This window comes from Phyllostomus hastatus, unplaced genomic scaffold (genome assembly GCF_019186645.2).
Source record: "Phyllostomus hastatus isolate PE091 unplaced genomic scaffold, TTU_PhHast_1.1 phas_contig_198, whole genome shotgun sequence".
NCBI lineage: Eukaryota > Metazoa > Chordata > Mammalia > Chiroptera > Phyllostomidae > Phyllostomus > Phyllostomus hastatus.
The window spans coordinates 186,494-200,373 of NW_025333715.1; the positions used below are offsets into that span (position 1 = coordinate 186,494).

General features: G+C 66.2%; 1 protein-coding gene across 2 annotated transcripts; it reads right to left on the bottom strand.

The window, feature by feature from the left end:
* Window positions 1-920: 920 nt before the first annotated feature.
* Window positions 921-10,041, bottom strand: MAPK8IP2 (mitogen-activated protein kinase 8 interacting protein 2). Of its 2 annotated transcripts, none has more exons than XM_045835187.1 (12): window positions 9,883-10,041; window positions 8,906-9,011; window positions 7,412-7,681; window positions 7,208-7,301; window positions 5,925-7,019; window positions 5,627-5,702; window positions 5,350-5,522; window positions 5,164-5,273; window positions 4,461-4,565; window positions 4,304-4,374; window positions 1,968-2,066; window positions 921-1,615 (listed from the first exon to the last, which is right to left on the bottom strand). In XM_045835187.1, the coding sequence occupies exons 1-12, from the start codon at window positions 9,945-9,947 to the stop codon at window positions 1,543-1,545; spliced, it is 2,337 nt and encodes a 778-aa protein (XP_045691143.1). In that variant the 5' UTR covers window positions 9,948-10,041; the 3' UTR covers window positions 921-1,542. The 2 variants fall into 2 exon arrangements, with proteins under 2 accessions (XP_045691143.1, XP_045691142.1); XM_045835186.1 differs by having other exon boundaries at window positions 5,925-7,124.
* Between the last annotated feature and the right edge of the window lie 3,839 nt (window positions 10,042-13,880).

Below are 13,880 nucleotides of genomic sequence, written 5' to 3' on the forward strand. Positions count from 1 at the left end.
GGTGGCGGGTGCCCAGAGCGGTGCGGCCGGAGGTCTGCTGGCCACGCCCTGTGCCCATGTGCAGAGGGGCACCTGCTTGTCCACAATCTTAACCGGCAGGAAGGTTTCCCCACGAACCCTGTGCTCTGTGGTCTTGTCCGGTGGGGCTGCGTGCCCGGGGTGTGGCCCACAAGCTGCATTTCCGCTGGGTCCCTGGCCTGTTAGAGGCTGTGTCCACAGGCTGAAGGGCCAGGCCATTCACTGACCCTGGACACTGTGACCCCATTTCTGTCAGCCGCCCTTCGAGGGAGCACAGGTGTGCACAGCTCTTAGCTGTCCCATAACAAATCTGTGTCTCTGCTCACTCTCACTTCATAACCTCCACCTCCTGGCATCCAGCCTTGTGCCGTCTTGGGCTGGAGGAGGGGTCCTGGCCACCCTCAGGAAGGCACCCGTGGCCATGCTGACCTCAGCACCCTGGGGGTCCAGGGCGGGGAGGGGGTGGTGAGGGGCAAAGAAGCCCTTTCTCCAGGAGGCGGCATCTACGAGAACCTAAGGGCACAGTGCAAGGCGTCGACTCCTTCCTTCCGGTTCTCTGTGCAGGAGTTTTTAAATACCAGTTTTCAGGTCTAAGCAGACTGACCGATGCCCCCTCCCACACACTGTCCCCAGGCGCACATGCCCTGCCCTGAGCCGCGAGGCTCCCCTGCCACCGCCACTCCCCAGCCTCACGCCCATGCAGGCACCCAGTGGGTGCATCAGGGAGACTCCCCAGGGGCCCAGTGTGGCACCACCAGGACCCCTGGCATGATGTCGGTGGGGCTTCTTGTGCCTCCATTGCCCAGGGGTCGTGGTGCCCACTGTTGTGGATGGCACGGGGGCCCCCAGCCCATTATGTGTCCCCCCAGAAATAAACAGGGTCACACCAAGCAGAGAGTTTATTGAGGTTCTGGACTGTGGGGGGTTTGCAGCGGCGAAGCGGACGCTGGCATGGCGGGGCACGGGGCGGGGGGCAGGGGGCACCCCCGTCCAAGCAAGGTCTGGGGCTCGGGGTGAGTCTCAGGAACTACTCCTCGTGTCCCCAAGGCCCTTCTGGGGAACCCCTCCCTGCTCCCCTCCAGCGCCGTGTGGGGCGGCGTGGGGGTCCTTCTCTTTGTCCCTGTGGCCAAGGATGGGGTGACCCCTTGAGATTCGCTATAAAAATTAAAATTCCTTTTAAATTACCGGGGAGGGTGGGAGGGTCACCTGGGAGCCCGCTGTCACCAGTCACCTAGAGCCCTGCCGTCCCCCGCGCCCTCCCGGCCCTGACCCCAGAGTAAAGAGCAGAGGGCGAGTTTGCAGGCACAGGGGCAGGGGCAGACACGAGGAGGGAGGCACACAGAGAGGAAGAAGACCAGAGGGGCGGTGAGGGGCATGCCCCGCCTCCCGCAGCCTCTGCAGAGCAGAGGGAGTCCCCGAGACTCCCTGGACAGCAGGTCCCACGCGCCCCCAATCCAGTCCTTGCCAAAGCCGCGTGGTCTCCGAGACACCGGGCCCAGCTGCCGGGGGCGGGGTGCACGGCGGCTACTCCAGGTAGATGTCCTCTGTGGGGCAGGCGTACTCCAGGTGCTCCTGGTAGTACTCCAGGAAGGCGCGGCTGCGGAGACAGTGCCGGCCACCTGCCTCGCGGGGCCACCGCCCGCCCTCCTCCCCGCCTGGGTCTGCCTGTGACCCCCAGAAGTCACTCCTCAGCGGTCCTGGCCACTAAGGCCTCAAAGCCCCGTTCCCACCCGACCCCCTCTCTGGGCAAGGTGCCTGCACCTTCCCACGCCCGGTCGCCACTCCCCCCAGCCCTTGTCCCGAGTTCCCACCCGCCTACCGCTTCTCATCTGACCTTCCCTGTCACCTTTGTCCAAACCCTGCACATCCCCTCCCCCGTCCCCACGTCCTCCAGACCTCGCCTCTGGGTCCACCTCCCCGGCCGGGCCCCACCCCCCGACCCAACTCACCCCACACTCTGGGCCACAGGCCGCATGGACTCCTGGGAGACGAAGACATGGCAGGCGAACCGGCTCAGTAGAGGGTGTTTTGTGATGAAGCCAAAATAGCTGCAGGGGGTCGGCGTGGGGGTGTCAGAGCGTGGCCACCCCCCCTCAGGGCCCCCAGCAACCTGGGCAGAGGGCTCGGGCAGAGGGCAGGGACCAGAGAAATGTGTGGGTCACAGGACTTGGAGACTCGAAGGAGCCCTTTGGGTCGGGCTCCAGCACGAGCACCTCCGAGGAGTCGGTGACCCGCGCTGACTGCTGCTCGCTCGGGGTGTCCAGCCGCCTCTTCCTGCCTCCAGCCAGCGCTGCGGCCCCCACCCTGCGCCCGCCCCGGAGCGCAGCCCACGGCACAGCCACACCCTGTCTCCTGGGTGCGCATCTCAGCCCACTCCCACACCCTGAGCCCGCCCCGCCCCACCTGGGGTCCCACAAGCCCACAGCTGCTTTCTGAGCTCTAACAGGGAGGGGGTGCTGGACGGTGGTCCCTGCAGCCACGAGAGCCTCCTCCTGGAGAAGAGCCTCGCACTTGGCCGCCACCCATCCAGTCCCCGCCTGACTCCCTTCCGCCTTTCTTCTCACCCAGGGCACCAGGGCACGAGGCTCGACCCCCCAGCTGAGGCCAGTCCGACCCACACCGACGGAGCCGGGGTCTGTGGTCCCCCCGGCGGGACCCACGGGACGGCGTCAGGGCCCACACACGTGCCCATGTTGCCCTCGAACACGCTCCGGGCGCGTCTCCTGGGCCCTGGCCGGAAACCTCGCTCCCGCGCGCCACCACCTCGGGGCTGGGGCCCCGGGGCTGGGCACCGTTCTGCGTGCTTCAGGTTGTTCACTCACGGAACCGCACGGCAGCCCTACACGACGCGGGGCCGACGGCGCAGAGGGGCTGGGAGGCTCCCTCGCCCAAGCACACATGCCCGCACACGTCTGCTCTGCCACCAGCCTCGCCACAAAGCGAGTTAAGTGGCCCCCTAAAACGACTTCGCCAGTGCGTGCTCCCCTCCGGGGGCTGGGCTGGGTCCTGGAGTGACGAGCAGTGAGGTCTCCCCCCCTCCCCCACTGCCTCCTCATCTGGATCTGGAGCCACCGGCCCGGCCCCTGCTCTCACGGAATTGTTCCCGGTCACCGCCTGGGGGCAGGGGCCAGGCCCCCTCGGTTGACACATAGGGTGCTCTTTGCCCCTCTGGCTGCTGCGGGCCGAGGCCCCCATCCGCACGTCCGGCCTGGGCTCCCCACCCCTCCAGACCCTGGGTCCCGTCGCACCGTCTGGTCCCAGGTCGGCAAGCTGGCTCTGACCTGCCGAGGGCTGACACCGCCCCCAGGCAGCAGAGCCCCCCTCGCTCTCGTGACCACAGAAGTGTCCAGATGATGCACATGCTGGCCTCAACAGCTGTCGCCAGCACAGCCCCAGGGCCACCGTGTCCTTCCTCCAGCAGCCCAGTGCGTCCTCGTGAGCCCCTGCTGGGCCCTGTCCCTCTGACTGCCTCCTCCCATCTCCTTCCTCGAGGACACGGGGACCCAATGGGCAGCCGCTGGCCGGGCAGGGAGCCTGCAGCCCCCACACCCGTGGGTAACCATGACAGCACTGACCCTCCGTGGTCACATCTGTCACTCCTCGCTCTGACAAGCTACCTCGCTCGCCTCATGGCCGCAGTTAACCACCTGCTCCCAATGGGTACCGTCCCCCCAGGTCTCTCTCCCATGCTCCAGACTCAGGTGACCAATGGCCACTCAGTCCCCCTGCACCTTCAGGCAAACGCTGCGCTTCAGGCTGTCAGCCCTCCTTCGGGGCAAGTGGTCACTGCCTGCCCATCGCCCAGACGCCACGCCACCTGCTACATCCCATCAACACAGGGCCTCCAGGACATAGCGCCAGGATGACCTCAGCCACGAGCCGGCCTGCCCCTGGGGCGCCCCCTCCGCACAGCAACCAGAGCCAGCGTGCCCGCCTGACTGTGCTGCGCTGCAGCCCGGTCGCCAGTGGGTCAGGCACAAGTCACCGGACCACTCTCCAAGACCCCTCACCGGCAGCCTGGGCTCAGCCGTCCTCCCAGAAGAACCACCGGTCTCCCACTTGCCGTTAGCTGCCTCCTGGATGCCAGGCACCCCTCCCCTCCACACGTCTGCCCCCTGGGGCCCCAGACAGACGTCCGCCCGCCCCCTCCGGTCGCAGCGTTCGCCGGCCAGTGGGCCTGTCCGTCTGCACCGCAGACCAGCAGGGAGCCTGCCTGACCTGTGTCTCCTGGGCCCCGGGGCCGCCGCCCTCAGGGCTGTGGGACCTGCAGAGGGAAGGCTCTCACCAGCTGTTGCGGGGGTGGCAGCCACAGAAGGAGATGTTCTTCATCTGGAAGAAGTGGCTGCAGTGCTGAAACTGGGCGGAGGGGACAGACAGGCCAGTCAGACACCCCGCCACCCTGCAGGCCGTCCCTCCAGCCCGGGCCCCGGCCCCGGCCCCACCTCGGGTCCACCGCTCAGACTCAGCTTGACCCCCCGGAGAGAAATCTCCAGGTCGCAGGAGGCAGGGGGACGCAGGTGGACAGTCAGTTTCCGGGCAGTGGCGATCTGGGGGGACGGAGGAGAAGGAGAGGGTCTCAGGGGACCTCCCGCCGCCCAGCCCTGCCGTCAGCGGGCCACTACAGACTGCTCTGCGGGTTCTCAGCATTGGTTCTGGAGCATGTGAGCCAGGGGCCCCGCCCTTCCTCAGACTCGGGACCAGCCGGTCGCCTGTCTGCACTCGGCGGGACTTGTCTCCCTTCTGTCCCTCCGGCCAGGGTCGCGGCCCCCAGCACCCCTGCCTTCCCCACCCGTCCCCATGGCCTGGCCTGGGGCGGGGGTGCTGGCAGTCTCAAGGGCAGTCTGTCTTGCTGAACCGCAGGGCCAGCAGATGAGCTGCTGCTGGTCACGAAATGCCCGCCGAGGCCGGGAGCGAGTGAGCAGGCGACCGGCAGGAAGGCGCGGTGAGCGCGGGTCTCGACTTGCAGACAAGAGGAGGAGAATGGGTTAGAGGCGGGCAGAGGCCCCACTGAACCGGATCCGGGCCCCTGACTCAGGGTGGGGGCTGCCTCTGAGGCCCCAGGCCCCCCCTCAGCCTCCGTGGAAGCCTGGGGCCCCGCGGGCTGCGCCCCCTGCAGGCTGCCGCGGGCAGCACCTCCGCACTGACCTTCTGCATGGCGGCGCACAGGATCCCGTTGCCCTGGTGACAGGGCACCTCCACGGAGCCCAGGAACTGCACGTCGAAGCGCTCCACCCAGCAGGGGCTCCGCTTGCTCCCTGGGGGTTACAAGGCACCCAGGTCAGGGGTGGGGGGCCTGAGGGGACCAGATGCCCCTTGGAGACGGGGCCCTACCCAGCAGCTCCTTGGCAGGGCCCGGCACTGCGTGGGCGTAGAAGGCAGGGAAGACGCCCCGCTCCCCCGTGCGCATGTTGAAGCCGCGGAACCAGAAGTCGTCCTCCTCGGCCTCCACCAGCAGCGGGTCGTCCACGTCCAGCTCCAGTTCGTCGGGGTGGCGGGGGATGAATCTGCAGCCAGGGCAGAGGCGGGAGTCACGGGGCGGGAGGGGAGCGGCGGCGTGCGGCCACCGGTGTCCCGAGTCTGGAGCGCGGCGAAGAGACAGGGGCCGTACCTGAAGACAGCCCGATGGGTTTGCTCTCTCTCCTCCCCGTTGACCAGACAGGAGAAGAGGCCAAAGGACTCGGTGCCTGAGAGACAGGACGTGGACGCTCAGAAAGAGGGAAGGGAAGCGCTTCCAGGCCTGGCCAAGGTCACCTCCCTCAGCGCCCGGCCTTGCGTCGGGGGGGAGGGGGGCAGCCTTTCCCACCCCTGGGCAGCCTCCCGGGGGTCTGGGGGAAGTCCAGCCGGCCAGCCCCGGGCCCTCAGGGTGCCCTGGGCACGCTGGCACCCCTCCCCCACCTCCCACTCACTGGAGGACCGAGACGTGCTGTTGACGAAGACGTTGAGGAACTTCTTGGAGAAGGTGAGGTCGGGGCTGTCCGGGGAGGCGCCCTCTGGGCCCTGACCGACACCCAGCAGAGCAGCTCCCGCCTCGTCCTCGCTGGCCTCGCTGCCGCTGTCCTCCTCGCTGCCGTCCTCGCCCAGGCCCGCGCAGCGCCGCAGGCTCACCAGCTCCAGCTGCGTGTGCTCGTCCACCACCAGCGTGTACTTGACCGCGTCGTACACCAGCGAGGCGTCCAGCGGGGCTTCCGGGCCCCCGCCCCTGCCCCCAGGGGGCCCCACCTTGTCCTCCGACTCATCCTCGTCCTCGTCGTCTTCATCCTCCTCCTCCGAGCAGGCAGCAGAGCAGGCGCGGCCGGGGCGGGCCGCGCGGCCCGGGGTGGCCCACAGCGGTGTGATGGTGTCGCGCGTGGGGTTGCTGAGGAAGAGGCAGGGCCCGGGCTGCGCGGGACCAGGCCGCGGCGCGGGGGGCGCGGGGGGCGGCGGCCCGCACAGCGTCTCCATGTCCACCAGCTCCACACCGCCCCGCACCGCAGCCTCGGGAGCCCCGCCGGCAGGTGATGCGGCCTCCCCGGGAGGACGCTGCGCGGGAGACAGGCACTGGCCAGGGCAGAGGATGGGCGAGGACCCCTCGGAGATCATGCGGCTCACGAGGTTGCTGAGCAGCCAGGGCGAGTCGGCGTCCTCGCTGAGGTCCGGCTCTGACTCGGAGCCGGACTCGTACTCGCTGTTGGTGTCATCCTGGCCCACGGGTAAGAAGGCCGGACGGCGAGGGGGCTCGCTCGCGGGCTCCGGCTCGGGCTCGGGCTCCGAGGCAGGCGACGAAGCCTCCTCGATGGAGTTGGTGAGGTGCGAGGAGCGGCCGCTGCTGCTGCTGAGCTCCAGCTCCGTCTCCGAGATGGACGAGATCATGCGCCCCAGGCGCGCGGCCCCGGCGTCCTCCGAGTCGGAGCCCGGCGACGACAGCTCCTGGCTGCTGCGCCGGACCCCGAGGCCCGCGCTGGAGCCGCTCCCCAGGTCCACCTCGATGCCGGGATCTGAGGTGGGAGAGGCCCCACTGGGGGCTGGGGGGTCCCCGGGTCGGTTCCCCTCGCAGTCACAGCCTGGGCCCACAGGTGACTGCCCCCCACGGGGACAGGCGTCAGCGGGCAGGCGTCGTGCAGGCGGCTCTGCAGAGAGGGGCGTGCGTCAGCCAGCCCACTGCCGGCCCCTCCTCCTCCCCTTGCCTCCTGGTCCCCAGGGCCCTGCTCACCTCGGAGGGGCTCCTGGGGGTGTGAGCACAGCCCTGTCTCTTGCCAGGAAGCTGGAGGTGGTGGGGCAAAGCCTCCGTTGTTGTTCAGGGAGTCCTGTGGCAGGGATGAAAAAGCCGCTAAGTGGGGGTGCTCCAGCTGTCAGGGGCAGGAGCCACAGGCTGCCGAGGGCAGCAGCATCCTGGATGAAAGGTCTGGGCCCTCACCTGGGTGCCCAGCATGGTCAGGCTGAGCGTGGTGGGCCGATGCTTGTGGGGCTCCTCCAGGGAGGGGGAGGGGCTCCGCAGCTCCAGAGCAGGGGCTTCTGAGCAGGGGCTTCCCAGATCCTTGCCCTCCCCTTCTTCCTCCTCCTCATCCTCCTCCTCTTCCTCCTCCTCCTCCTCTTCATTGTCATCGATCATCTCAAACTCCTGGAAGTCATCCTGGAAGGAGCAGATGGGGTGCAGCTGCTCCGAGCGCCCCAGGGAGAGGCTGTCCTGCAGGAAGGAGGGACAGGGCGGAGCTGGGCGCGAGTGTGGCGGTGGCTCAGGGCCCCAGTGTCAGAGCAGGGGAAAGCAGCGAGCCGCGAGTCCAGGCAGAGGAGCCCCCCGGTCCCTCTGCTCCCCGGCGGGGCAGCTCTGTTGTTTTTCACCTGCTGCAGACACGTGGGGGTCACTCCGGGTCTGGGTGGGAGCCCCAGCTCCCGAGCCTGGGCGACAGGGAGTCTCGGAGTAGCCCTGGCCCCGCTGCTGCCGGCCGCGTCTCACGCCCAGAGCCCCCACATCGGGCAGCCCCGCTCCCCTCCACTGCAGTTCGACACGGCACACAGGAGCTGGGCCCTGTTTGGTCTGCCTCGCCCACCGGGCCGCGAGCCCCGCTTCTCAGACCAGAGCCCACAGTCTGCACTGAGCAGGACCCACCCATGGCAGGCGCTCAGCAAATGTCCAGTGAGTGCGGGAAGGACGACCCAGCCAGCACCCAGGACCGCCAAGCTAGCACCCGCCTCAGGGCCTCTGACACAGTTGCTCCGCGGGGGCAGTTTCTCTCCTCTAGCCCCTCCTGCCTATGCCCTCATCAGCCCAGCTCTGGCGAGCCCTCCCTGAGGGCATGCCTGTGTGGCGTTTCCACCGGGGAGCCTCGGTTGGGTTCTCCTCCCCCTCGCTGCACCCAGGGTCCCCCGGGCGGGACCGGCCCTTGACACTCAGACAGCCTCCTCTCTGCCACGTCCCTCTCCCCCGCTGGGCTACAAACTCCCGAAGGCAAGGGCACACCTGTCCTGTCCTCTCAAGCCCCTGGGAGCTGCTGGCACCTGCCACATGGCAGCAGCTCAGAAATGTTCTTGAAGGAACGAAAACAGAAACGGATGGGGAGACAGGAGGGAGGAGAACAGGAGGGAGGAGATGGGGAGAAAGGGTTGCAGGGGTGGGGACGTGGGGCAGGGGGAGGCGGGGGGGCGGGACTGGGAAGGAGGCAGGGGGAGCTGGAAGGGTGACATCTGTTGGGGGTGCTCTCGGCCCACAGGGTGCCCAAGGCCCAGGCAAGCCCGGCTGCCTGAAGCTGGCCTGCTGAGGGGGGTCAAGCGAGGCCTGCTTGGGAAGACCCTCGGGGGAGGGTAGAGAGAGAGGTTTGATGTCTGGGAAGACCCCAGGCCAAGGGGAGGGGGCAGCCAGAGCATCGCTCCCTGAGAGAGTTGCCCCCCCCTTCCCCCCCGCCCCCCCCACCTTCTCGCAGTGGTCCGAGTCGTAGCTGAGGCCCAGGCCGCAGTCATCAGTGATCTCAGACAGGTCTTCGTCGTCAAACTCCTCCAGGCTGATGTCCTGGGGAGGCCTGGGGAGCAGAGCGGGTCAGACAGCAAGGGCAGGGCTCCGGAAAGAGTCGGCAGCCCCAGGGCCCTGTGCAGGAGCTGGTCCTAGTGGGCCCAGCTCCTAGGCCTCAGGGTCTCCACAGCCGGTGACTTCCAGATGCCCATTCTGCCGGCTCTGTGAGACCCAAGCTCCGTTCTCCAGGGGATGTTTCCCAGGACCTGAGCCCCCGCCAGCCCGCAGGGGGCCCTGGTCTGTTCAGCCCTCCTTCCCGTTCACCTCCCCTGCTCCGCCCCAGGCCCCTCCGGAGCTCAGCTTGGGCCTCGGGGGAGTCGGGCTGCGCCGAGCGGGGGAGGGGAGCCGAGGCTCCAGCAGCAGCAGCAGGAGAGGGAGGGGTCAGCCCCTCTGGGGCCCCGTCTGCCAGTTTGTCTCCCCTTCCCAGCCCAGGGCAGGCCTACACCCAGAGGCCCAGCCCTCTCCGCACCGCAGCCCCTTCCCCTGGGCGCCAGGCCTCCGGCGAGCGAGGCCCCACAAAGCCCGAGGGGCAGGCCGCACGCAGAGCGGGGCTCAGGTCCTGGCCGCGGGCCCCCCGCAGGGCCTGGGCCGGGACCTCCACCCTTGAAGGGTCAGCTGGCCGGGTGGGGTGCGGCCCTGGACCCCGGCGGGAAATGCGGGGGAGGTGGGGGCGGGGGCCCGCTGGGGCTGGAGTAGGGGGGTGAGGGGAGGACAGGAACGGGGAGCCCGGCGGTCAGGAGTCCGGGCCTCGGGACCAGGCGGGCCGGGGCTCGGGGCTCGGGGCCGGGCCGGGGGGCGCGGGGCGAAGGCCGGCCGGCGAGCGGCCGGGGAGGGGGCCGAGCGGGGCCGCGGAAGGGGCGGCGGGCGGGCGCGCCGCGTACCTGCAGCCGGGCGGCGACAGCGAGTGGAAGGTGGAGAGGGCGAACATCTGCGCGCGGTCCGCCATCTTCCCCGGGAGCGGCCGCGGCGGGGCGGGGCGCGCCGGCCGCGGGGTCCCCTCGGCGCTCGCGCCCTCACCTCGTGACACGCCCTGCGACACCCCGCCCGCCACACACCTCGCCCGCCCGCAGGACACCGCGGCAGCCGGAGCGGACGCCGCAGGGGGAGGGGGAGGGGCGAGGATCCGGGAGGGGACGGGGGAGGGGCCGGGGAGGGGACAGGGGAGGGGACAGCGGGCGGGCGGGGAGGCCGATTGAGGGGGGGGGACGTTGGTCGGGCCCAGAGGCCCCGGTCCGGGAAGGAGCGGGCGCGCGGCTTGTTTTCAGGGAGCAGGAGAGAAGTGGACTGGCGGAGATGGGGGATCGGGTTGGAGTCCAGGACGGTCCGCGCGCGGGGACAGGCCGGGGGCGGCCCACGACGAGGACCCTGCGCGGGCCGGTGGCAGGAAGGCAGCGGCCTGGGCTCGCAGAGCGCAGGGAACTGGGGTTTGGGGGCAGGGGCTCGTGGGGGACGGCGGCCCCGGCACCTGCACCGACGTCTCAAGGCGCCAGAATGGAGGAGCTGGGGTCCCGGGCCTGGCGCAAGGCGCTGTGGCCGCTCTGGGCGTGCCTCGCCCGGGCCTCAGGAGCTGTCCGCCTCTGGGTGCTGACCGGGGCCGCGGGAGCTGTCCGCCCTTGGGTGCTGACCGGGGAAGAACAGGGACCTCTGCTGAGGATGCTGACCTCTGTGGGACGCGGAGTGGACCACAATCAGGATGGTGCCTGGGGCTAAAGCTGGACTGTTGGGACATAGTGCGGACCACGCAGGCTGGACAGAGGTCCTGGTGGGCACTGGGTGAAGCTGCAGCCGGGAGGCTGTGTCCATTCCAATGGAGAATGTCCTCCAGCCGCAGCTGTGACCGGCGCCATTCAGGACACGAACCCGTGTGAGGCCAGCGATGTCTGCAGTCCAGCTCAGGAGCTGGGCTCAGGCGGGTCGGCCGGCGTGGGGGAGGGGGAAGGCCGACCAGGGCCAGGAGGACGGCTGATAACAACAGGGTGGGCAGGCTTTCCGGAGATTTAGCTAAGGCAGGAAGTGGGGGATCCAACAAGAGTGGAACTGTGAACATTCCCTTTTTCCCCCTCAGTGGAGTTCTTGAGCCCTGACATTTCTCTGTCCAAATCATTTCTGTGAAAAGGTATTTCTGAGGGAAGGGTGAACAACCAGAGAGGTGACTGCCCGGAGGCCAGGGCAGAAGGAGCCCTCGCCTGCTGGGAAGGGCAACACCGCCCATCCTCCAGTGGCCACCGTGCCAGCCCAGAGGGAACGGCCAGGGCAGATCACACCAGGTTGTGCCCCCAACACAGTCTGCATTTCATCTGACTGCAGTGTTTTTCTAAGAATGGCATCCAGCGGTGTGTTCCCCCCACCCCCACCCCCCCACCCCGATGACTGAGAGCTGCGTGAAGGCAGAGGCACTACCTACCTACCTTGGACCTCCACGGCCAGCTGCAGGGCCTGGCACAGAGCACGTGCTAGCAGATGTCGGAATGAATGACGGAATGAATGGCCGAGTTTACCGGCCCTAGCAGGTCTGGGGCATTAAGTCCTTGTCATCATGCTGGCTTTCCAGTTTTAGGGCCACTGAGGACACTCCCAATTTCTGAAGAGTCTAACACGTTAACCACTCCCTGACTCTAGATCTCTAGAGTCCACAGAACTCTAGATCTCTTCCCAGAATTCAGAATGTGACCCCAACTTCCCAGATTTTCTTGTGATCCTGAGTCTCGCCATCAAGCCGGTGACTTGAACATTCTCATAAATGACCCCTCCAACACCCTGGTCAGCCAGGCCCTTAACTTCGGATCAGCCTTTGGCTCTTTAGACTCTGGTGACCGCTCCCCTACAGGCCTCAGGATTCACCTCCACCTGGGACTGCACCAGCCTTGAAGCCTTCCACCCCTAAATTCCATCTCAGATTCACCCTCCTCTCCCCTCCCCTCCTTTCATCTGACAGTTCAGCCCCAGGAAGGCAAAGGTCCTGAAGTGGGGGCTCCACCTCCCATTGTATCTGTGAAGTCTTCCATGCGTCCCCAAAGCACAGAGAAAGTCACCAGCCTCATGGCCTGAGAAGCTGTGGTAGCCATCTTTACCTGGCCATCAAGTTTCTCAACATGAACAAGTTACTTAATCCCATAGAGCTGTTTCTTCCTCTGGACACTGACCCCCACAAGGACCACCTGAGACAGCATGTGTGAGCCCCAGGCACAGGCTTATGCATGGGTCTGGTCACTCCAGGGCCCCCTGGCCCCTGCACCAGTGGCCAGACGCCAGTGGCGAGAGCTGGAACATTAGCTAAGTGTTTAAGAGGTCATTCCATCTTCCTATCAGACTGGTTGTCTGTAGACAACACTGGAAATTAAAGAAGCACTGTATCCAGTGGCAACCCATACGTGCATCCCTTTCACCTTAAAATGAGCTAATGTCGTACACGATCCCATGTTGGCTTAGCGTGCATTGTCCCAGGTCCTGCAGAGTGATGCTCCTCTGAGACACTGCGGAGAGGGGAGGCAAACCCACACCCAGAGGTGTCCATCCCTGGGTGGGAAGGATCTGCTGTGGACTTCTGGTCACCGGGTTGTCTAGGGATGGTACCACATCAGGAGCTCAACGCTGAGCTTGGCTGCTAACAGGCCATTCAGCAGCAGGGGTCACTCCATCAGCCTTGATAAGAGAGCCTGTTTGGTGGACATACCCAGCACCTGTCCACCCCGCAACTCCGTTCTCAGGCCCACTGCACAAGCACAGGGGTGCCAAGGATGGAAGCTGCCTGATGTCTATCTGCTTCGTTGTTGAGTGACCCTCTGCAGTGCCCTCAACATGAGGCACAAAGACACGGGCACTCGTGAGCACCCCCACAGGTCCTTCCTCCCCAGCCCTCCTCATCTCCAATATTGTCTCTTGCTCTTCCCTGTTGGTCAGGAACTCCCTGACCAACAGCAGCAAGACATCCGTCATGACACATCTGCCATGTGCATTCCTCCCTTAGCCCACCCCTACTCTGTCTACACTCCCACCCTACGAGGTGGACATCCAGGTGTGCTGCTTGAAGCTCTGCCTGGAGGACGTCCCTCATTACTGTTTTTTTAGAGCCACCCCACCTTGAAGGGGACTTCAGTGCAGCAGTGGTTCATTTTCAGCTCATATCAATTCACCAGGTTAACCCGTCTGTGAACTAGACCTTAGGATTCCTTCCTGTAAACGGCCCTCTGGACAAGCTTGGGTCCAGCTGTTTCTCACCATGCAGAGAACTGCTACTGAGCCTGTCTAACCTATTGGCTTGGTGGTGGGTCAGTATCTAGCTCAGAACAGGCAGATTTGATCACATGGTCGCTGGATGTCCCGTAGTCCGGCACTTAGTCTCTGCCCGGGCCCAGCAGTCTGCCAGAAGCTGCTTTTAGTTGGTGAGTAGCCCTGCACTGCACCAGGCGTGGCCGTGCTTCTGACCCCTAGGGCCGTGCATCACAAACCTCCTGGTGGGTCCTGCCAGAGCAGCCACTCAGGCCCTCATCTAGCACAAATGAGCCCGACTGTAACCCACGGGTTCTGCCAAGTGGGGGGGGGGGACCCATCCTCCAATCTCCACCTTCAACATACCCCTTTGCTCTGGGTCCCATTCAAAACTGGCAGTCTTCCAAGTCATCCAATAAATGGGTCACCACAGTATTCCCACCCCAAGTGTGGTGCATGTTGATTCCAAAATCCAGACGTCCATCAAGAGCCATGCCCCCCTTCTCCATGACAGAGATGCAAGGTGCAGTAACTTGCTCTTATCTTGGAGGTGACGACCTGGTTTGCCCCACAGCACTGCACCCCTGAAGACTTTACTGCTGACAGACTCCAGAACTCCTTCGTCTTAAGATTTTATTGATTTATTTTAATTTTTATTCATTTTTTAAAT